Genomic DNA, 22,513 nt, shown 5'->3' with positions numbered 1-22,513 from the left:
TTAGAATTGTACTTTATTGTTGAAGTAAAATGTAATATATCCTTTCTAGATAAGTAGATATATATTTTTTAAATACTTTTATTGGGGCTCTTACATCTCTTATCATAATCCATACATTCCTCCAATGTGTCATGCACATTTGCACATATGCCACCATCATCATTTTCAAAGCATTCTCTTTCCACTTGAGCCCCTGATATCAGCTCCCCGTTTCTTCCCCCTCTGTCCCCCACCCACCCTCCCTCATGAACACTGGATAAGTTATAGATTATTTTTTCCATATCTTACATCGTCCTCCATTGCCCCTCTCCCACTTTTTCATCATTTGTTCCCCTGGGAGAAGATTCTAGGTTGATCTTTGTGATCAATTGTTCTGTTCTCCCCCCACCCTACCCTCCTGGTATCTCTACTCTCCTTGTTGGCCCTGAGGGGTTTATCTATCCTGGATTCCCTGTGTTGCAGGCTCTTATATGTAGCAGTGTGCATGCTCTGGTCTAATCCGATGTGTAAGGTAGAATTGAGGTCATAATAGTGGGGTGAAGGAAGCACAAAAGAACTAGAGGAAAGTTGTGTGTTTTATTGGTACTATACTGCACCCTGACTGGCTCTTCTCTTCCCTGTGACCCCCTCTGTGAGGAGTTGTCCAATTGTCAACAGATGGGCATTGAGTCTCCACTCCATGCCCACCTCCATTCACCTTGGGTATGGTTTCATTCTGGGTCTTGGATGCCTGATCCCATTGACAGCTCATGTTCTACACAGGCTGGTGTGCTTCTTCCATGTGGACTTTGTTGCTTCTCAGCTAGATGGACTCGTTTACCTTCAAGCCTTTAAGACCCCACACGCTGTATCTTTTGATAGCTGGGCACCATCAGCTTTCTTCACCAAATTTGCTTTTTCACCCGCTTTGTCTTCAGCAATCGTGTCAGGAAGGTGAGCATCATAGAATGCCAATTTAATAGGAGAAAGTATCCTTGCATTGAGGGAGTACTTGAGTGGAGGCCCTTCTGCTACCTTAATACTAAACCTATAAATATAGGCACATAGATCTATTCCATCCTCATATATAAATATATTTGCATATGTACATGCCTTTATCTAGACCTCTATAAATGCCCTTTGCCTCCCAGCTCTTTCCTCTATTTCCCTTGACATTCCTCCTGTCCCACTATCATGCTCAGTCCTCACCAGTGTTTCAGCAATTCCTCTTGGTTACATTACCCTTGATCATGCCCTACTGGTTTTTTTCTTATGTGGTTTTGTATACTTCCCTTTGTATGAATTTCCTTTATAGTTCCTGTATATTTCCCTTTAAATGAATTACTGTTTCTGTGGAGTTATATGGCCTCTTACATAGACGTCCAAAGGAATCTCCATGATGCAAATAACTTTCATAAACTTGAAATTCGCATTGTCAGCAGTTTGGTTATGTAGGAAGGATAGCTTGCATTCAGTAGGTTGTATTTGTAACATGTCTCATGTTTGTTGTCTTCTTTCATAACACCACACACGAACAAGGTCATACTCCTAACAAGTGTTTCCATTTTTAAATTCTTTTTCCTGTCTTAAACATTCCTTTTTTTTATTAATCTTTAAATTGAGGCTCATAAGGCTCTTATCACAATCTGTACATACATCAGTTGAGCAAAGCACCCTTATACATTCGTTGCACTCGTCATTCTCATAATTCACCTTCTACTTGGGTTCCTGGAATCAGCTCTGTTTCCCTTTTTTTCCCCCGCCCCCCTCCCTCCCCGATCCCACCCCCCTAAACATTCCTTTAAAATTCGTCTTCCAAAAGCGTAGCTTCCATTATATGACTTCCAACCCTAGCCATTTTTAATTCAATCAAATACTTGTGAATCAAGCCCATTCACAAGTGATTTCAACCCATTTATTCACATAGGCCTTGATATCCCACAGCATAACCAGAGGACTCACTGACTCTGGCCCTACACTATCCAACTCCGTGCTCACTGTTGAAGGTCCTTTCTCTGGCTTCTCTCCTACCTCTCAGCTCTTCCCTGCTCAGTCTTAGTTATCTTTCAAGTACAACTTCTTCTACGAAGACTTTCTTGATTTCTCCAAACTCGTATTAAACCTTCTACTCCTTTATTATTGCTCTGGTCTTTTGTTTTTCTAAAAGAAATAGTTATCCATGTAAGTATCACATTTGCTCTACAAAATACACAATTTTAAGATAGTTATTTAATGGAAAGTACCAAGAAGCCAAATAGACCTGGCTTCAACTTTTGACTTTTCTGCTTACTAGTTTATAAATTAATTCTGTCTCAGATTCTTTAATTTTACATACAGGATAATAGTTTCTATTTTACAGAGCTATTATAAGTAGTATGTGAATTAAATGCCATAGCTATATAAGAATCTACCTTAATATCCTGAGATACATTTTTAATCTTACCCTAAAATTTTCCCAGGAAGTCACCTAACAGACTGACTCATAAGAAAAAGACTATCACCATGACTAAAGGTCTTTTTTTTTTTAATTTTCTCTCGGTGACCAAATTAAACTAGAGTAAATCTAAAGCTGAGTTTGATAAGTTCAGGTGCATATGATAAGCCCCTATTGTAACCACTTAAAAAAAACCTCAAAAAGTACAGCGACACACCGGCCCATGTGACCCAAATATTGTAAATAATAAAATCCAAGATCAAAGGAGGGAATTGTAATATAGCTTATATTGTGAGTACCTGGTTTCAGAAGGCTATGGATGACAGAGAAAGTCCAGAATGCATTTGTGGAGTCTCAGTATAATTAAGCCTCCATTGAATTCCTTTAGACCATTGACCAAAGATGCAAACAGCTCTGCCCTCAGGCAGAATGAATGGAAAGTGGATTATTGCAGATCTAATGAGGTTAAACTTTAATATTTGTTACACTTTTTGACATAATTTTTAGCTTGTTCTAATTTCTATTATCTTTGGATTTCTCTTTGATTGCAGTCTTTCCTGTGTTTTGTTGTGATTTTGTGTGATTTTCTTCATTAAAAATTCAGGATAGGTAAATCTATAGAAACAATAACTAAACTAATAATTTCTTAGGGTTATAGCAGGGGAGGTTAGGAGGTAATGGGAAGCTAATAATAATGAGTCAAACATGAAGAAAATGTTCTAAAATTGATTGCAATGATGTGTGCACAGCTCTTAGTAGAGTTAAACCACTGAATTCCGTGGTACATGAATGATTTGTTAATAAAAGTACTTTTAAGAACAGTGAGAAAATCATTAAATTAATATGCTACATTGTCAAATAGTCTTTTAATGCAAAAGAAAGCATGAAAGAGAAGTATGAGCTAAAAAAGAAAGAGAACAAAAGGCAAAATGGCAAGCATTAATCTAACCATATCAATAATATTAAATACAAAAGGACCGAGCAATCCTCTCAGAAAACAAGTTGTCACGGTAGATTTTTAAAAATATATACTCCAACTAAATGTTTTCTACAGGAGAGCGTTTAATTTCAAAGATGCAAATAGATTGGACTTAAAAGGCTCAAAAAGCTGAAGACAAAAAGGGTACATAAGCAAATGTGGTGAAGAAAGCTGATGGTGCCCGGCTATTAAAAGATATAGCATCTGGGGTCTTACAGGCTTGAAGTTAAACAAGTGGCCATTTAGCAGGGACACAAATAAGCCCACATGGAAGAAGCACACTAGCCTGTGTGATCATCAGGTGCCAAAGGGATCAGGTATCAAAAGATCCAAAACAAACAGTTACATCAATGTGAAAGAGGAGGGTTGGAGTGGAGACCAAGAACCCATCCGTAGACAATTGGACATCCTCTCACAGAAGGATTACAGGGAAGGGACGATTCACCCAAGGGTGCAGTTTAGCACTAACATCATTCCTCTAGTTCCTGAATGCCTCCCCTTCCGCCCTCCACCAGGGCCCAGTTCTACCTTACAAATTCGGCTAAACTGGAGTACAGACATTGGTACAGATAAGAGCTTTCAACACATGGATTAAACTTAAAACCCTCAGGAACAGTAGTGAGAGTAGCAATATCATGAGGGTAGGGGGATGGTTGCCTGGAGAGCAGGGCAGAAAAAGGGGGAACCCATCACAAGGTTGGATAGATAGCCCACCCACCAAGGGGATGAATAACAGAAATGTGGGTGAGGGGAGACAATGGACATGATAAGGCACAAAATAACTATCATATCATTGATCAAGGTTTCATGAGGGTGGGAGGATGAGCGAGGGAGGGGAAATAGGAAACCAAGGGCTCAAGTAGAAAGAAAAAATTTGGAAATGTTGATGACAACATATGTTCAAGTGTGCTTGATGCAATTGAAAGATGGATTGTTATATGATTTATAAGAGCCTCCCAATAAAATGATTAATTTTTTAAAGTTTAATAATAAATAAAAGATACATCTTACACGCAGAAGCCACCAAAAAGCTGGTATGGCTATAGTAATGTAAGCTAAAACTGTAAAATAAGAAAAGTTACTAGAGATACATTAAGTGCATGTTACAACCATAGGTGGTCAATCCATGATGAAGATAAAAAATTTAAAACATATGTACGTCATAAGAGAGCATCAAAATGCATGTAGCAGTATGGAGAGGCTGGTGGTTGTGAACTGCTGACCTTGTGGTTAACAGCCCAGTGCATATGCCCATAGACCCTCCCAAATAGACCCTGGTCCACAAATAGCCAAAACAATCTTGAGAAAGAAAACTAGGCGGAATCACTTACCAATTTCAAAACTTAATGACAAAATGATAGTGAACAAGTATTGGCACATGGACCAATATATATAGATCAATGGAATGTAATAGATAATTCCATAATAAGCTCAAATCTATGGTCAACAGGTTTCCAACTAGGGTGCACTGGGGAAAGCATAGTCATAAATGGTGCTGGAACTAGTGGATCTCAGAAAGCTGCCATCGAGGGATTTCAACTCAGAGAAGGATTTCAACCTGTGTTTGAACTGCCCCTGTGGGTTTCTGGGAGTGTAACTTTGTCCAGGAGTAGACAGCCTCGCAGAACAACGGGATAGCCACATGTGGTGGAATCCTTCCGTACTACAACTTAAGGCTTGACGTTTTTCTTCAGTTTTCTCTTTTGGTTTTCTCACAGAGGTGTGTGCATATTTCATTATAATGCTCTCAAGCTGCCTCTTGAAATTTTCTCCTTGACTCTTTTGGGTCACGATATTTTCCTTTCCTTTTATTCTATGTTCACAGCTTCTGATACCCATTTTAGTCTTTTCTTCTTGGTCTTTTTAATGACTTTTTGGTTTCTTCGCTTTATGATGTTTTTGAGGTTATCCCACCGCTTCCCAGTTCTTCAGCCTGTAAATTCAAGTAGGATGTACCTATAGGTATCCTTTGGCACCTGTGGACTTGCTTTAATGTCTTCAACTTGAACTTACATATAAGCAATGGCTTGTTGTGCGGTCAGCCTTTGGCTTTATTCTCACGAGATTGAGCTGCTCCATCATCTTTCTACAAATGAGGTTGATTTCATGCCTGTGTGTGCCATCTGGGGAAGTCCACCTGAACAGTCACCAATATGCGTAGGTTGTGGTTCCACTGACCAGCAATTATCAATATATCTGGATCGCATGTTTGAGCAATTTGAACCTGCAACGACTGATAAAAATCAACTTCAATGATCTTTTTCTTATTACTAGTGGTTGGTCCATAAATTTGAATAATATTAATTGGTCTTCCTTGTAGACATATGGATATTATCCTATCACTGACAGCTGTACTTGAGGACAGATTTTGACCCATTCTTTTTATTGATTATTGCAACAGCATTCCTCTTCTACTGTTCATTTCCGTCATAGTAGACCATATGATTGTCTGGTTCATGATTGTCAGTTTGGCCGTTTCAGCTTGTTAAGGCCTAGGGTATTGATCTTTGTGTTCTATTTCACTTTTGATTACCCCTGGCTTTCCTAGGGGCATGCTTCCTACAGTCCATGTTGCAATCATTAACAGATGTTTGCAGTAGTTTTTTTTTTTATTCTGGGTCACGCCACAGCAGCAACTGGAGATGCCAAAAGCTTTGCTCCCGTTCTGTCTTTAAGGTTGACTGTACTTTGAGGAGATATCTCTTCCTCAGCTGTATCCTAAGCGCCTTCTGACCTGAGGGGCTCATCTCCTGCTAGTAGAACATGTTCTCACTGCTTAGTTCCTCCAAAGTGCACTGCTGCTGCTTTTTCATAGTCTCAAACCACTTCACAAACAGTACCCCTTACATCACTTAGTGGTATGAGGGGATTAACAGATAATGTGATTCTCCCAAAAGAAAGCTCCTCGTGTGAATTATTGTATCAGAGCTTTGGGAACTACTCTGGAATTATCTTCAAATATCTTAAGTAAAAAAGAATAAAATGCAGGACACAAGTAATTTTTCTGTATGCTGACTGGTGGTGGCAGTTATATGAATGTGTAAATTATCTTGAGAGATGCTTCAGCTCTGTACATACAGACAGCTAAGGAGAGGTCTCATGAAGAACGTAATTCCGGGCAACATTAGTGCTGAGCACAAAGCACATGGTGAGGAATCTCTCACTAGGTAGAGTGTCCCGTGATTGTTTAGTCTTGCTAAGCTGAAGGATGCGTATCAGACAGACAACAAAGGCGGAGAGTGGATTTCCTTGCCCGACAGGTTAAAGACCGAACGCTTTGTTATCTAGTCAGTGAAGCCATTAAAGATATTTGATCCGAGTTCTACCTAGGAGGTATTATTTTATAAAAAGGATTAATAAGTAAGTGGGGACCAGTTAGAAGGCTGCTAAGTTCGTTCAATCAGGTGAAAATAAGGAAGGAACAAGGGTGGTGGAAAGGAGCCCTGGGGGCTTCGTGGACTATGTACTGAGCTGCTAACCTCAGGTCAGAGGTTCAAACCCACCAGCTGCTCTGCAGGAGAGAGCTTTCTGCTCTCACAACCCAAAGGGCAGTTCTACCTTTTACTACACGGTTGCTGTGACCTGGAACAGACTCAATGGAAGTGAGTTTTAGATAATGGGGGGGAGGGGAGGGGGAGGATAGGAGTGAGAAGGGAAAAAATGGTAGTGACGGTGTGATAAAATGCTGGCCTGAAGAGCTGGACAGAGAAAGCAATCAAAGCGTTGACGCTTGACTTCTGAGCCTAAATAGCAGGGATGATCATAGTACTGGTAAGGAAACCCCAAACCCAAACTCACTCCCACTGTGCCCATTTAGTCTCATAACGACCCCATAAGACAGGTGGAACCTGTGGGCTTCCGAGACTGTCAGTCCTTATAGAAGCAGAAAGCCTCATCTTTCTCCGGAGGGGCAGCTGGTGGTTCCAAACGGCTGGCCTTTGGGTTAGCAGCCCAACAAGTCAAGAGAAAAGAAAATCAGCAAATTTAGTTGAGTTGATATGTGTGGTTTGGAGTTTGTTGCCTCTGAGCAGCTCTCGATAAGCGGAGGGGCGGCTTCTAGAAGCAACCAAGTGACAGAGCAAACAGTGCCTGCCCGACTACGCCACCAAGAAACCACTCCTGGCTCTGCTGAACTCCTCCAGTTTCTTCGTCTGTCAGCAGAGAGCCTGGGACTGGAGAGGCAGTGGTTGAGAGCAAAGATGCCTACGCCAGACTTGCCTCGGTTCTGCTGCTCACTAGCCTTTCTACCACAGACAAAATCTTTCTTCTCTGGGAATTCGCTTTGTAAAATGGGCATAATAAGTACATACGTAACCTAATAGGGTTTCCGTGAGGCATGTACATATCCATATGCAAATCTTCAGGCAGTTCCCACATGGGACAGTGCTTGGTGCACAGTAAGCGTGTTCTGATACAGCTGGAGTCCCTTGCTGAGCTAATGGTCCACTGTCATGTGGTAAATTTCTGGGAGACTGGCATTCTGTGGCAGGGGTCAGGGCCAGAGGTATATAAGTTAATCATTTATCTTATTGGGTATTATTGAATAGATGGAACGAGGTGCCGAAGGGGGTATATGAATGACAGGGACCAAATGTTGAGGCACCCTTGTTTGGGAGCAGAGGGCAGGAGTGTAAAGAAGGGGCCAGTGAAGGCATGTTCGTTTGGAGGAAGAAAAGGGAAACCCAGAGGGACACGCAAGAAAGCCAAGTGTAGAAAAGGCAAGGTCTAGAGAGGGTGGTCTTTCACGGGAGGACGCTGAGCTAAGTTTGAGCGGTTTGGGAAATAGTTGAAGATATAAGCAAAGGAAATGAATTGGGGGAGCATGCCTTTGCGAGGATTTAAGTAGCACATGAGCTTCAAGAGGAAGGAAGATAACTTCTTTCTTTGAAATGGGATAAAAGAAATTGATATCTGGTGATGCAATCAATTTTGAGTTTGGAAATTAAGGAAGCGCATGTTAGATTTCTTCAAATTTTAACATACAATAGGATTAGCCAGATGCTCTGTAAAGAGAGCGTAAAGTGGAGAACAGAATTGAAGAGTGAGCTTTAATTCTGTCCTCTCTCTGAATGGAAAACAAACTATCTGTTTCAGCAATAATAACTAATATTTACTTAGCTCGTACCATCTGCCAATTATGGTGCCAAAGGCTTCTTGCAAGCCCAGAGCATCCCTTGGAGGCAAAGTATTAGGCGTATTACCCACATGAACAGAGAAAGGATAGAAAGAAAATCACTTTGTTACCCAGCAAATAGGAGGTTGAAACCAAGATCAAAAACCATATCTGCTTAACTCTAAGCTCTTAACGATCAGTCTTTCTGACATTTCATTTTGAAATTTCATTAAATCACAGAAATGTTCGTTCAGGAACATACATGAATTAATGAAGCAGGATATAAGATATAGACAAACAGCCATCATAATAGACAGTAAAATTTAAATGCAACACAGTTTACATTTTAACTAAATTGAGGAGAGATGGATTGTTTAATAGATATACTAGAGCAATTAACTGTTCATTTGGAAAAAATAATTTTGACCTCATATTTTAAAATATGCATTATAGAAGCTAGAACACTGCTTGTCTATCTCAGGGTAGGTCTGACTGAGAAGCACAGAGAACTTGAAATAATAGTAATGCCCTATAATTTGTTGGAATATTGATTACAAGTCTACTTATTTGTTAACTCATTGATTTACACATACAAAATCTGTACATTCTATCATATGTAATTATTGTCTTAGTAAAGAAGAGAAGGAACAATACGTAGATCTCCAAGATATTGTTAAATTGGGAGGGGAGAGAAGCTATAGAATGAACCCTAAAATATACCTTTATTATATAAAGAAATGATTACAACTGTGCAATTGCACAAAGGAAGCTTCATCTACTGAAACTCACGGACCTGGAATCACTCAACAGACCCGAGGTTTCTCCTGACTGCGCCATGGACCAGATGGGTCATTTGGACAACAAGTCGTTTAATTTCTGTGGCTAAGTCAATGGACTGATGACAGAGTTCTTCCAGGCCCGAGATTCAGTGGCCCCTGTAAATTCCCATCACTCAAGAGAAATAGGCCACTCAGCCAACTATATAGAGAAAGACCATATGAAAGGATCTGAATTGAAATTTTGAGTTGAAGCTCATTAACAAAAAAAAAATGTTTTTAATGTTTTGAAACAGGTGACAACTAAAGCTAAGCAACTAAAGGACTCTGTAGCCTGCTCCCCAGGTGAGTTAGCAACCGGTTTATTGCACTAATCGGAAGAGTTTCTTAAAAACAAATACCTTTTTGCAATAACTTTCTTAAATGCAATGGTGTAGAATAGTTTTTCCCAGTGAATTACACTGGCCTAAAAGTGATCAATTACCGGCAATAGCTATGCCAGTCCAACCTTGCACACAAAGTAGGTGCGAAGAAGATGTATCTAATTAGCTGGAAGTACTATTAAAAACAACTTACATGTCCATCAGTGGTCCAATGGGTAAACTGTGGTGCATGCAAACAGTGGATTAGTACACAGCAATGAAAGGTAATGTCGAATCCACAAAGCTCCTCCCAGCATGCATGGATCTGAAAGACAGTATGCTGAGTGAAACAAGTCAATCACAAAAGGACAAACATGAGACTGCGATTATAAAAAGCCAAGAGCAGGTTTATGCACAGGAGGAAATATTCCTAACAGCAAGGCGGAAAAGTCTAAAGAGGGGAAATCACTCTCTAGATTGTACTCAAGTTTTTGTTGTTTTTTAAATCATTTTATTGGGGCTTGTACAACTCATCACAATCCATACATCCATCGTATCAAGCACATTTGTTGCCATCATTCTCAAAACATTTTCTTTCTACTTGAGCCCTTGGTATCTGCTCATTTTTCCCTTCCCACCCCCACCCTCCTGTCCTCCCTCCCAAACCCTTGATAATTTTTTTTCATGTCTTACGCTGTCCAATGTCTGCTTTCACCCACTTTTCTGTTGTCCCCCAGGGAGGGGGTTATGTGTAGATCATTGTTATTAATTTCCCCCCTTCTCCCCCCACCTTTCCCTTGCCTCCCTGGTAGCACTACTCTCATTATTGGGCCTGAGGGTTTTATTTGTCCTGGATTCCCTGTGTTTCCAGCTCATATCTGTACCAGTGTACATCCTCTGGTCTAGCCAAATTTGTAAGGTAGAATTGGGATCATAATAGTGGGGGGGGGGGGGAGCGTTAAGCATTAAAGAACTAGAGGAAAGTTGTATGTTTCATTGGTGCTGTACTGCACCCTGACTCCTCCCCTCGACCAGTTGCCTACAGATGGGCTTTGGGTCCCCACTCCACACTGCCCCTCATTCACAATAAGATTTTTTTGTTATTTGATGCCTGATACCTGGTCTTATCAATACCTCATGATCACACAGGCTGGTGTGCTTCTCCCATGTGGGCTTTGTTGCTTGTCAGCTAGATGGCTGCTTGTTTATATTCAAGCCTTTAAGACCCCAGATGCTATAGCTTTTGATAGCCGGGCTCCATCAACTTTCTGCACCACATTTGCTTATGCACCCATTTGCCTTCAGCAACCATGTCGGGAAGGTGAGAAGCATGGAATGCCAGGTTAATAGAACATGTTCTTTCATTGAGGGAGTACTTGAGTGGAGGCCCAATGTCCATCCACTACCTTTAAACTAAACCTATAAATATATGTACCTAGACCTATTTCCCCATCATCTACAAATATATTGACATATGTACATACCTTTATTTAGACCTCTATAAATGCCCTTTGCTTCCTAGTTCTTTCCTCTATTTCCTTTTTACTTTCCTCTTGTCCCACTCTCATGTTCAGCCTTCATTTAGGTTTCAGTGATTCCTCTAGGTTACATTGCCCTTGATCAAGCCCTACCAGGCCTCCTACACCCTCCTCACCATTGATTTTAGATCACTTGTTCCCTTGTCCCTAAGTTTGTTAACATTCACCTCCTTTCCCCTGCCTTCCCCTCTCCCATGTCCCTGTGGAACCATTGGTTCTGTTGTTTTCTCCTCCAGATTATTTATCCCACCTATCTTATCTAGATAGACCAGTAGATAATAATATGCACAAAAAACAAGACAGAGCAAAACAAAGCAACAGAAGAAAACAAACCAATGACAAAAAAAAAAAAAAGAAAAACCTGTAAATAGTTCAAGGTCTGTTTGTTGACCTTTAGGAGTGTTTTCTGGTGGAATATGATGGGGTGCCACACCCTGGCCCCAAAGTCTATTTTTGGTATTCCCTGGGGACTTTGTTGCTCTGTTCCCCTTGCTGTTCTGCTGCACACCATTAGTGTTTCCACTTGGTGTGGTGGGGTCAGATAGAGCATAATTCCCACACTGTCTCCAGTGTTGTCCCCTATAGGGCTATGGGTTAGTGAGGGACATTGTGTCTCGTAGTGGGGCCAGCCCTATGGTCCTCTCTGTGCATTGGCTGCTCTGAGCAGGAATTTCATCCTCAAGGCTTGGTGGGCCAGGATGTGCTCCATTCTCTCTTCCTCCCCCTGTATTTGCTCCCGTGTGCTCTGATCATGTACTCAAGTTTTAATTCTGGTGACAAGACATGGCAATACAATTTGAAAGGTGTCAGCACAAGACCAAGGTAAAGAAAGATAGTCACAGCATAAATATCATGGAGAGATTACTGAAGAGATAGGTGCTATATCAAAATGTTGAGGAGAAACTAGATGATGCCCTATCAAAAAGAATAGGGTCTGTAAAATAAAGGGGGAGGTCTGGGATCTAAAGACTTGTCTTCAAACAAGCAGCCATCTAAGTGAGGCATCAACTAAGTCCACATGGAAGCAGCACACCAACCTGTGTGATCCAAGGATTGTAAATAATAAAATCCAGATCTGAAGGAGTCAATGGTATCAGAACTTAAATTGTGATCACCTGGCTGCAGAAGTCTATAGATCACAGGGAAGATCAAAATCCATTATCCATACATGAACTAAGTCTCTTGTTATCAGAGAGAGCATTGTAAAGTCAATTACGGCAGGTGCAGTTAGGTTAAAATGTAATATCATTTGGTCTTCCTTTTGATACATTTTAAAGTTGTTGCAGTTTAAAAAAAGGAAAGGGGGAATATATGTGAATGAAGCCTCTGGTGAGCCCCCCGCAGCCATAGAGCAGGGGTGTGAGTGGCCTTGCCCTCCTGCAGACTGTGCGCTGGAAAGTGGATCAATGCAGATGCCGTTATTAACACTATCATTGGGTCTCCATTTTGACCCATTTTAAACTTGTTCTAAAAAGAAATTAAACTTTAAAAATTAATTTGTTCTAGTTTTTAATATAGTGTTTTATTTTTGTTGTTGGGTATATATAGGTTTTGGTTTTAGTTATTTTTAAATTATACCATGTTATTGGCATATATTTCACATCTCATGCAATTCAATGATTCAGTTATAGTAATGAGTCAAACAATCATCTCCAATTATAATGTCGTACAGTCATCTCCACAGTCAATCTTAGAGCATTTACCTCACAGACTCATGTATAAGCCGTTTTCCAGCACATTTTTAGTGCAGTTTTGTGGTAGGATTAGGTGCCTCGGCTGATGTTCGGGTCAGCGTATCCTCGAGCACATATGGCTCTTGTATCTCGCACTCACTGTGGTCACCAGCTCCCGCCTTCCCGCAGCCTTCTCTGCCCTGCAGCCTGCATAGCTCTACCCGGCCTGGGTTTCTTGTACCAAAACCAAGCAAAACACAGAAAAACAAAAACCTCTGCACTCTGCATGCTAGCAAGGCCATTCGATCCCTGTTCTCCCGTCACAAGGGATTCACTGGAGGCTTCCTCCCTGGGTGGACCCTGGGCATGGACTTCGGGCTCCCACTGTCCCGCTGGGCTCCATAGCCTTCTGAAAATCAGGTGTTCACAGTTCATCTGCTTTATTTTTATCAAGGTTTTACATTGCTCTTGTGGTCCGTTTTTTCTTGTTTGTCAGTTTGGCTTTTGGTATGTTTTTTATCTGTGAAATCCAGGAGAGGGAATTTGGGAATACAGTAACAGGTTGAATGGGTTCCTGATGTTATGGCAGGGGAGCTGGGGTGCTAATAACTATGAGTACAAGAAAGGGTAAAGGTTCTAAAATTGGGGTGATGGTTGCACAATTCTTATTATTGAACCAATAAATTGCATGCTATGTGAATTATAAACCAATAAAGTCCTGGGTGTGTTTTTTTAAAGCTACTATGGTAAATGCTATGAGCAGTCCTGGTGGCATAGTGGTTACTTGTTGGGCTGTGATCCACATGGTCAGCAGTTTGAAACCACCAGCAACTCCAAGGGAGAACGCCTGGGCTTTCTCCTCCCCTCACAGTCAAGGTCTCGGAAACTGTCAGGGGGTCCCTATGAGTCACCATTGAGTCCGTGACAGGGAGGGTGGTAAAGGATAGAGCTTACAAAATTCAAAAACTGATAATAACTTGAGTAGATACATAGGTAAATGAGTATACAAAATAGGTAAGGAGGTTCTATGTCATATGCAAGTCAGGCTTGGGATATTTTTATAATACTTGTCCTTTTGTGATTAACTGACGCCACTCAGCCTAATAGCTTCCAGGTCCTTCCATGTCAAGCATTGGTCCATGCTGTCATGACTGTTTGCTAGTGATGCATAGTATTCCACTGTGTGGATGTACCATAGTTTCTCTCTCCGTTCTCCACTGTTGGGCATTTGGGCTGCTTCCAGTTTCTTGCTGTGGTGAACTGTGCTGCTGTGAACATGGGAGAGCGCACCTCCACTCGTGTTGTCTCTCTTATTTCCTTGAGGTTTGTGCGTAACGGTTTCGCTGCATCATATGGGATTTCAATTCCCCATTGCTTTAACTATCACCATGTCGTTTTCCACATTGGCTGCATGTATTTACAAGTCGAGTTTGACTTTTTACGTGCATATCTGTAAATGCTTCATGTATACCTATACCAAAGTGATTCAAAAAAGGTTCCATTCATAATGCATGGGTATATTCCAAACAAAACTTGTTTGGAATATCAAATATCTCTCTGCCTTCAGATAGTTTTTCTCAGTAATGTACTTAACCTTAATCTCATTAGGGAACCTTTGAGGAAAATATCTACCTATATACTCATGTAAACGCCGAGTTTTTCAGCACATTTTTAATGCAGTTTTTGTGGTAAAATTGGGTGCTTTGGTTGATATTCGCGTCGGCTTGCCCTCGAGTATATACGGTAATCAACACAGTAGCTTCTAGGAGGGTCTGGTGAGGCAATCAAATTCAAGACAGAGGTCAACTCACAAGCTTATGTGACTTTTGGGGGACTCCAAGGGGGACCTCAAAGGACACAAAACAATCACAGGAGTGTATTAGAAGACGTTTTATGAAGAACATTGAATTGGTAAGGAACCCGAGGACAAACACTCCCACCCCGCCCATGACACACACCTGCTTGTTATTCAAGAATTGCCAGAGCTGTCCTGTGATCATTTCATGGGAAGATCTCACCCCACCCACCCTACAGTCCTGACCTTGTCTGCCTCCAGGCTTCTTTTTGTTGCCCAGACTCAAAGAAAATTTCAGAGGAACGTGATTTTTGAGTCGCTCAAGGATGTGACAGCTGCTATTTTGACCCCTTGCTGTGTTGTAAATCAAAGCACTAGAGAGAGAGGAACACTGTGTTCAGAAGCGTGTAGACCTAGACAGAGGATACTGAGACATAATAGCTTCAGACTTCAATAGTTTTGTTAATAAAGGTTTCTAATTCTGTAACAATACTTTTTTACTTAATGGTATGTTTATCGTGCACATGGGGACACAGGTTTAGAAATTACTGAGAGATTGCGACTGAACTCCTAGATTTGAAGGGCTAAAGAGATCTCAGGGGACATTTAGGTATATTCCCAAAACAGAGTTAGTTCATAGAGCTTATGTTTCAGATTTTAGTCCGTTGAGTAGTGTCAAGGGTCTGAAAGGCTTGGGAGCAGCCATAAGAGAAGCTAAGAAGCTACTTTGGACTTTTCTTGCCTAAAGAAGAGGAGAATGAAGAAAACCAAAGTCTCAAGCAATTAGTAGAAAGAATGAATGGCCCACGCGAACCACAGAGGGGGGCTGCAGAAGGGACCGCTGAGACTTGATGCCCTAAGACAATGTTCTAACTCCACATTCAAGACCATCGCGGAGGCCGCCTCTGGCCACAAGAATAGACAAGCCGATACAATAAATAATAACGCCCATGGAGAAAGTGCCCCCTCAGACAAGACCACCGCCGAAGGTCAGGGAGAGGTGGGCAGTGAATGATTGTAGCGGGATGGGAGGGCAGCAGGGAGAGTGTGGACACATTTCTGGGACCACCACCAATGTTGCGGAGCATCGGATCAGAACACCAGTGGGCTCTGTAGTATCTCACACGAAGCACAGCAACACGCTAAAAACAGAAAACCTAGCTGTTTCCTCCAGAAATACGTGGTCTGTTGGCAGCACCCCCGCCCTCCCCCACACACACACTCTTAGCTCGCATCCTGAAGTAAGGAAGCGCCGCCCACACCTTGCAGTCCTTCCAGCGGTGGGACTGGACCTGTTAGTGTGGGAAGCAGCATTAGGCATGGAGAGGTGATGCAAACGAGATGCCCATCTCCAGGACATCTCCAAACCGGCTGCCTGGGAAGGGTGGGGGGCGCGTCCAGAGCAAACGTGAGTCCTATTCCAGCGTCTGTCTGTGTGGGGCACGAGGTGCGGTGACGAGGACATCAAGCACAGTCGAGTTTGTAGGTTCTTTCTGAGGTGAGCTCTGTGACTTGGCAGGGGACGTGATTCTCGTCACGGTGAGAGGGGGCATCACACTGGCCGTGGGGGCAGCTTCTGGCAGGGCAGGGATGCCACAGGAGCACCTTGGTTTTGTTTGCTATATCAAGAAACGAAGGCTCTCGAAGAAGTGTTGTGACTCCTGGAAGCCAATCATGCTTCCAAAGTATTACAGATAGTCTTGAGAAAAATTTTTCTACAATTGTGGCTATCTATCAAAGACTTGGTAAATAGAGAAGTTTTAAGAAATAAACTGGTTTAGCTGGCTAGCACCCAAGGTAAAATGACAATTCCGGAAAAAGCATAATTAAAATCAAGTATTTGATCCTTATTAATCACATTCAAGAAAACTTTTTTTTTCCTTAAAGGAAGAAATTAAAAACCACCCACCCACAATTTTTATTGTGGAAGACAGAGTTCTTCAGGGTTGTTTTGTTTCGTTAATAGACCGCCATATGCTTCCCATGAAATGAGGCCATGCCTCAGCACTCTTGGGTAACAGTATAAGGCAGGGGGGCACTGCTGGCCTCATGCACGGCCCTTTCATACAGTTCCTCATGTGGTGGTCACCCCCCAGCCATACAATTATTTCCATTGCTGCTTCATCACTGTCATTTTGCTACTGTTCGGAATCCGGCGACCCCTGTGAAAGGGGGGTTCGACACCACCCCCAAAGGGATCCCGACCCACAGATTGAGAACTGATGGTCTAAGTGCACATCCCATGTGTCAGTCGATTCTGACTCATCGGACAGAGTAGAAGTGCTCCTGTGGGCAGCAAGATTGACCTTGTGGAGAACAAGTCGCCACATGGAGCTGTTGATAGGTGCGCACTGCCTACCTCTTGCTGAGCAGACGGGCTTGCCCACTGGGCCACCAGGGTCCTCCCACAGCCTGTGATCTAGCTTCCTCTTTTGTGAGTTCAACTGTGAACTCCAACATGCCCGTGATTGTGAGGTTAATGTGGGAGCTGGCCTTTCATGCTGTTGTACGTCAGGTCACTTTGAACCAGAGGCAAGTCGATGGCAGGTATCTGTCTCTCTCTATTGTGACCAACATACACAAATGTGGCACTTTATTACAAACATTTCTACAGATTAAAAAAATTGAAAATGGAATTTTAACCTGTTTAAATATCTTTTAAAGAAAGTGACTTCATTTGTTAAAACATAGAAATGGTAACACCTTCCACTAACATGCCTAAAATAATGACGAAGTCAACAACAAATCAAGTGTCAAACCTGAATTTTCAATTCAGGATACGACAATATGGATAGCACAGTCTTATTTTTATTTTATCATTATTTTTAAATCACTTTATTGGGAGCTCGTACAACCAATCTTATTTTTAATTACTGTTTTTATGCAAACCATGTTATGTTTCATTTAATAGTTATTTTTAGAAAATTATTTTTATCTTTCTATTGGCTTAAGTGGTTTTATAATTAAATGTCATATTAGTAGAGTAGTGCATAGTTATAGAATTCATAAATTTGTTGTCGTTGGGTGTCAAGTTGGCTTCAACCCATAGCGACGGTTCGCACTAGTACGAATCCTTACATGGTCCTCGCGACCCTCACCATTGCTCCTCCGCCTGAGCCCATTGATGCAGCCACTGTGTCCATCCCTCTCGTTGAGGGGCTTCCTCTTCTTCAGAGATTCTCCACTTCTCCAAGCATGTCCTTCTCCAGGGACTGGTGTCTCCTGACATGTCCTAAGCATGTAAGACAGTCTTGCCATCTTTGCCTCTAAGGAGCACTCTGGCCTGACTTCTTCCGATGCAGATGGTTTGACCTTTTAGCACTGTGGTGCTTTCAGCATACTTCTCTAGCGCCGCACTTCAGATGCATGGATTCCTCTATGGGCTTCCTTTCCAGTGTCCGGCTTTCGCACGCATGTGGTGCGATGGAGACTAGCATGGTTTGGGTCAGGCACCCTCAGTCCTCAAGGCAACCTCCTTGCTCTTCAATATTCTAAAGAGCTCTTGTGCCTGTTTGACTAGCTAAGGGCTCTTTGGACTTCTCTTTCAAAGTATCCCCCTTCAATAAACTTTCTTTCTGTTCAAGCCTATAAAATATATTAGAGGTCTTGTGCAGCAGATTGACCTAATGCAGAATGTTTTTGCTCTCTTGGCTGCTGCTTCCATGAGCATTGATTGTGGATCCGAGCAAGATAAAAGCCTTGACAACGTCAACCTTTCCTCCATTTCTCATGTGACCTGTTGGTCCAGTTCTGAGGCTGTTGGTCTTCTTTACATGGAGTTGTAATCCACAGTGAAGGCTGCAGGCCTGGATCTCCATCAGCAAGGGCTTCAGTTCCTCCTCACTTGCAGCAGGCAAGGTTGTGTCCTCTGCACGCAGCAGGTTGTAATCAGCCTTCCTCCAGCGCTGGCGCCACACTCTTCATATAACCCCGCTTCTCGGATGACTTGTTCAGCGTGCAGATTGCCCACGTATGGTGACGGCATACCACCCGGACACACACCTTTCCTCATTGTGACCATGCCCGGATGCCCTAGTGCTGTTCATAAATATAAAAAGTACATAATCTATTAGAATTTTGTGAAAAAGGTTTTATTCATGGGGTTTAGAAGAGATCATGCTTGGAATAAAATGTTGCTCGCTGGCTCATAACAAAGCACTCGCAGCAACCTCACGAATAGTTGTTAAGGGACGAGTGAAGTAAGTGCCGGACACCCCCGTCCTCAATCCATCACAGAGGGGGAATCAGAGAGTGTGTGTGATGACACAGAATTGTTTCCAAGCAGTGTGCGCTAATACTCTGAAAATGATGAAGAAAGTAAGTCTGCAGTGTGCATTTCTAGAAGGACTCTATCCAGTTGCGTGTCCGTTACCGTCTCTGAGGAAAAGCAGGATCAGACTTGGTTTCCATGATTCTGTCGCCTTTGGTGCTTATTGTGTGCATGGCTCGTTTTCATTTGGAAAGCTAATAGAAAAGGAGGACATACCACTCTAAACCGAAGTGAAGCACTGCATCTTGATAATGATAACGTAGTGCACATCTCTGATATCATATTCCTTAACCTGTCTTCATTGACTGCTGTAACATAAAGGCCACAGCTAGGTGACTCTAAACAACAGGAATTTGATGTCCTCGAGTCTGGGGGCTAAAATGACCCACTTGGGGTCTTGACCTGCCAGGAGCCAGAACAGCCCGTGGTCACCTTCACACGGCATCTGCCCATGACCTTATAAACCCCACCCCCGGTTTTAGATTCCGTGTCCAGGATGCTCTCTGGTCCTCGCCAAGATGGGGTTGGGTCAGGGCACAGAAAGAAAGCCCAGTTCCTGGAGGGCTTGCACGCACTGGCGAGCTGTCGGGAGTCCCACGTCTCAGGGAGGTAAGATTGGCCAGTCACGGGTCGACAGGTGGCGACCTTCACCGACATTTGACAGGCTGCCCTCCAGAGCAGCAAGACCTGCTCTCTAGCCAGCCAGTCGCCACATTTAACTATTGAAACTCCAATTTAATTTGAAATGAAATAAGATGTTCTTCAAGAAAAGTAAGATTTAAGCTCAAAGTGGCATTTCAGCTGCTTCACAGCCTCAGAGAGCGTTTCAGCCCGTGGGCAGCGCTGGGCTAGTCCAGGGTGCTCTCCGGCCCCTCTCCCTGCGGACCTCCCCTCCGCATCAGGGTCAGCCAGTACTGGGTGTGGTCAGAGATCACAATTTCTGCCAGCGTGACGGCCGAAAAGGAAGCATTCGTGGTTTTAAACTGCGGTGCTCTGGTGCTCAACGGCAGCCTGTGAGATGTCGGTCCACTGGGACCTTTGCCCTTTCGTCTTACTCATGGCAGGGGACCGTCAAAAGCTGCTTCCTCTGAAAAGGTTTCAGTATTTCGACACAATTTTTCTATCAACATTTTAAAAGTCTGATCATTGCTGCTGGTGTGTTTATTTGTTCACCTGCCTACCAGAGGCGATACGGTACGTTCGTGTGGACAGACATGTTCATTGTTGTTAGGTGCTGGCATGTAGGCTGTGACTTAGAGTGACTGTGAGGTGGGGGGGGGGGAGCGGCTAGAGAAACAAAATCATAGACACTCATATGTGTATAGCAAAGAGCTTGATGTACTGAGTGGGAATCAGCTGGCTGGCAGTGAGTGGAAAGCAGGTCATTTTCATTATGCTAATGGGATTAATAAAAACTGGGCTGTGAAGCCATCCTTCCTTACCTTGTAAGTGGCAGGCTAGTTTGTCTCATAAAGATCTGTGCGCTCTTTGGCCACAGCCTGGTGCTGTATCTCACCAGCATTTCTCCGGGTGGTGGTGAAGACAAAGCCTTCCAGTCCCACCCAACCCCCTTCCTTGACTGGCTGTATTGAGCCCGACTTTCCTCACTGCAAAGTTAGGATAATGTTGTCGCCCATGCTCTAAGCCAGTGTGAAAATTAAATAAGGCATGCTCAATGCGGGGACCTCCTGTAATGAACCCAAACCAAACTCGCAGCCATCAGGCAGGTGGGACTCGTGGCGGCCATCTCTGTGGTTGCCCGTGAACTGAGCCAGCCTGTCTGCCCTGTGGCCTTCTTCCCTAGGACTGGTTAAACTTGCCGAACTCAAAGCAACGGCCCAGAATTTCAAGCCCGTGAAGACCCCCGCGGCCTGGCCAGACGCCATCATCACCCAACGGGAAGACGCGGAGAAGAGCGCCGAGGAGGAGCTGGAGGAGGGGGCCCCAGAAACCCGGCCTCGGAGGCGGAAGGCAGCCAGGCCGCCCGAGGGGGCCACGAGGGCGGAGCCGGAGGAGAAGGCTAGAGCCCGGAGGCAGAGGGACTTCGAAGCCTCGGAGCAGAACGCATCTAGTGAGGAGGACAGCCCGAAGAGGGAGACGGAGCCGTGGACGCAGAACCAGCAGAAGCTTCTGGAATTCGCATTGCAGCAGTATCCCAAGGGGTCCACCGACCGCTGGGACAAGATCGCCATGTGCGTGCCCTCCAAGAGCAAGGTGGGTGCAAAGGGAAGGCGGCAACCCGGGTGGCGGGCGGAGGGGCTGTTGTCCGTGGGCCTGGCGCACCCCAGTCCCCCCCACGCATCCTGTAAGACAAGGTGCTGGGTGTCCACTCCGGCGGGGCGCGGATGGGGGGGGGACGGCTCCCTCACGGGAAGCTGGGAGCTGGCCACGAAATCCTAAGCCCTTCCAACCTCCCCCGGCCCACACGCAGCGGATGCGGTCACCAGGAGGACAGCGGTTGTGGCCTCAGCCCCTTTCGCTCAGTAGGGACACTTGGTAGCTCAGGGCCCCAGCGGGTAGGCCTCTGGCTTGGAGGCACGGGACGTTGGCATTTCAGATCTGGGCCGGCTCAGCTTATGGACTTGGCTCTTCTGCAGGTGGGCAGCAACTCTGCCCGATAGGAGAGACCTTCAGGCTGCCTGGTTTTTGGTCTTCTCTGCCTTGTGATGGCCAGAGCATTCCTGACGCGGGTGTGGGGTGGGGGGCGGGTGCTATACTTGGTAGCCACTCTCAGCTGAGACACGGGTGCCGCTGTCCTCTGGGCGTGGCAGCGCAGGTTTACAACCGTACCCCCTTTTTAAATGGAAATGCCGTGTGGGGAAGTGTAGCCTGTGGCCAAGCATGCCCCTGAGCACTCAGGTCTGCTCACCTGCTTTCACCCGAGCAGTTGATCTACTTGGGAAATGGCCCGAGCAGTTGATCTACTTGGGAAATGGCCCGAGCAGTTGATCTACTTGGGAAATGGCCCGAGCAGTTGATCTACTTGGGAAATGGAGGCTGGCCGCCCCAGAGCCAGAAGCCCCCAGCCCTGTCACCTCTGCCGGCAGGACGCAGTGACAGTGGACGCGGGCCTTGAGCAGAGGGACTGGGACTTCCTGTCTGCCTGCTGCCTCAGCCCCGGGCATGTAACCCATGACTCGTGACCTTGCAGCCACGGCAGAGAGGGCCTGTGTGCATGTCCGCCGGGACCTTGGGCCGCGGGTGCCACCTTTGCCAGGAGGACAGGGTGTCCCTTGGGAACCCGCACCTGTCAGGGCTGCCAGTTAGCCCTGGCCTGGCCGCGCTCCATTGAAATGCTACCAAGAACAGACACGGCCGGATGCGTGTGGGCTCCCCATACCGTTGTTCCCAGTGTTCAAGAAAAAGGATGGATCTGGGGGAAATACCCGCTGATGAACCACTAGAGCCACTCCCCACATCGCCCCACCTCCCCGGTGCGGGGAAAGGGGTCCCTGGCAGGCCCTTCAGGGAAGGCGACCCCAGACTGAGAACGACAGCCCCTCGGGGGGCCGGCCAGCCTCGGAGCTTTGGTTTCCCCGAACTGGCAAGTAAAATGCCAGAGTGCTCCAAGTTGATGCTCACGATCACAGTCCG

The 22,513-nt window shown here is 44.4% G+C and overlaps 1 protein-coding gene across 1 annotated transcript in view; it reads left to right on the top strand.

The window, feature by feature from the left end:
* DNAJC1 (DnaJ heat shock protein family (Hsp40) member C1) overlaps window positions 1-22,513 on the top strand; it is a 220,398-nt gene that overhangs the window by 197,384 nt on the left and 501 nt on the right. Inside the window, exons 10-11 of the mRNA XM_075552477.1 lie at window positions 9,578-9,626; window positions 20,724-21,133. Of these exons, the coding sequence (XP_075408592.1) occupies window positions 9,578-9,626; window positions 20,724-21,133 (459 nt within the window). The remainder of the gene's footprint in view (window positions 1-9,577; window positions 9,627-20,723; window positions 21,134-22,513) is intronic.

The sequence above is a fragment of the Tenrec ecaudatus genome, chromosome 6, assembly GCF_050624435.1.
Source record: "Tenrec ecaudatus isolate mTenEca1 chromosome 6, mTenEca1.hap1, whole genome shotgun sequence".
In the NCBI taxonomy this organism is placed as follows: domain Eukaryota; kingdom Metazoa; phylum Chordata; class Mammalia; order Afrosoricida; family Tenrecidae; genus Tenrec; species Tenrec ecaudatus.
Note: the sequence above shows the minus strand (reverse complement) of the source record. Positions and strands in the feature narration are given on the sequence as shown.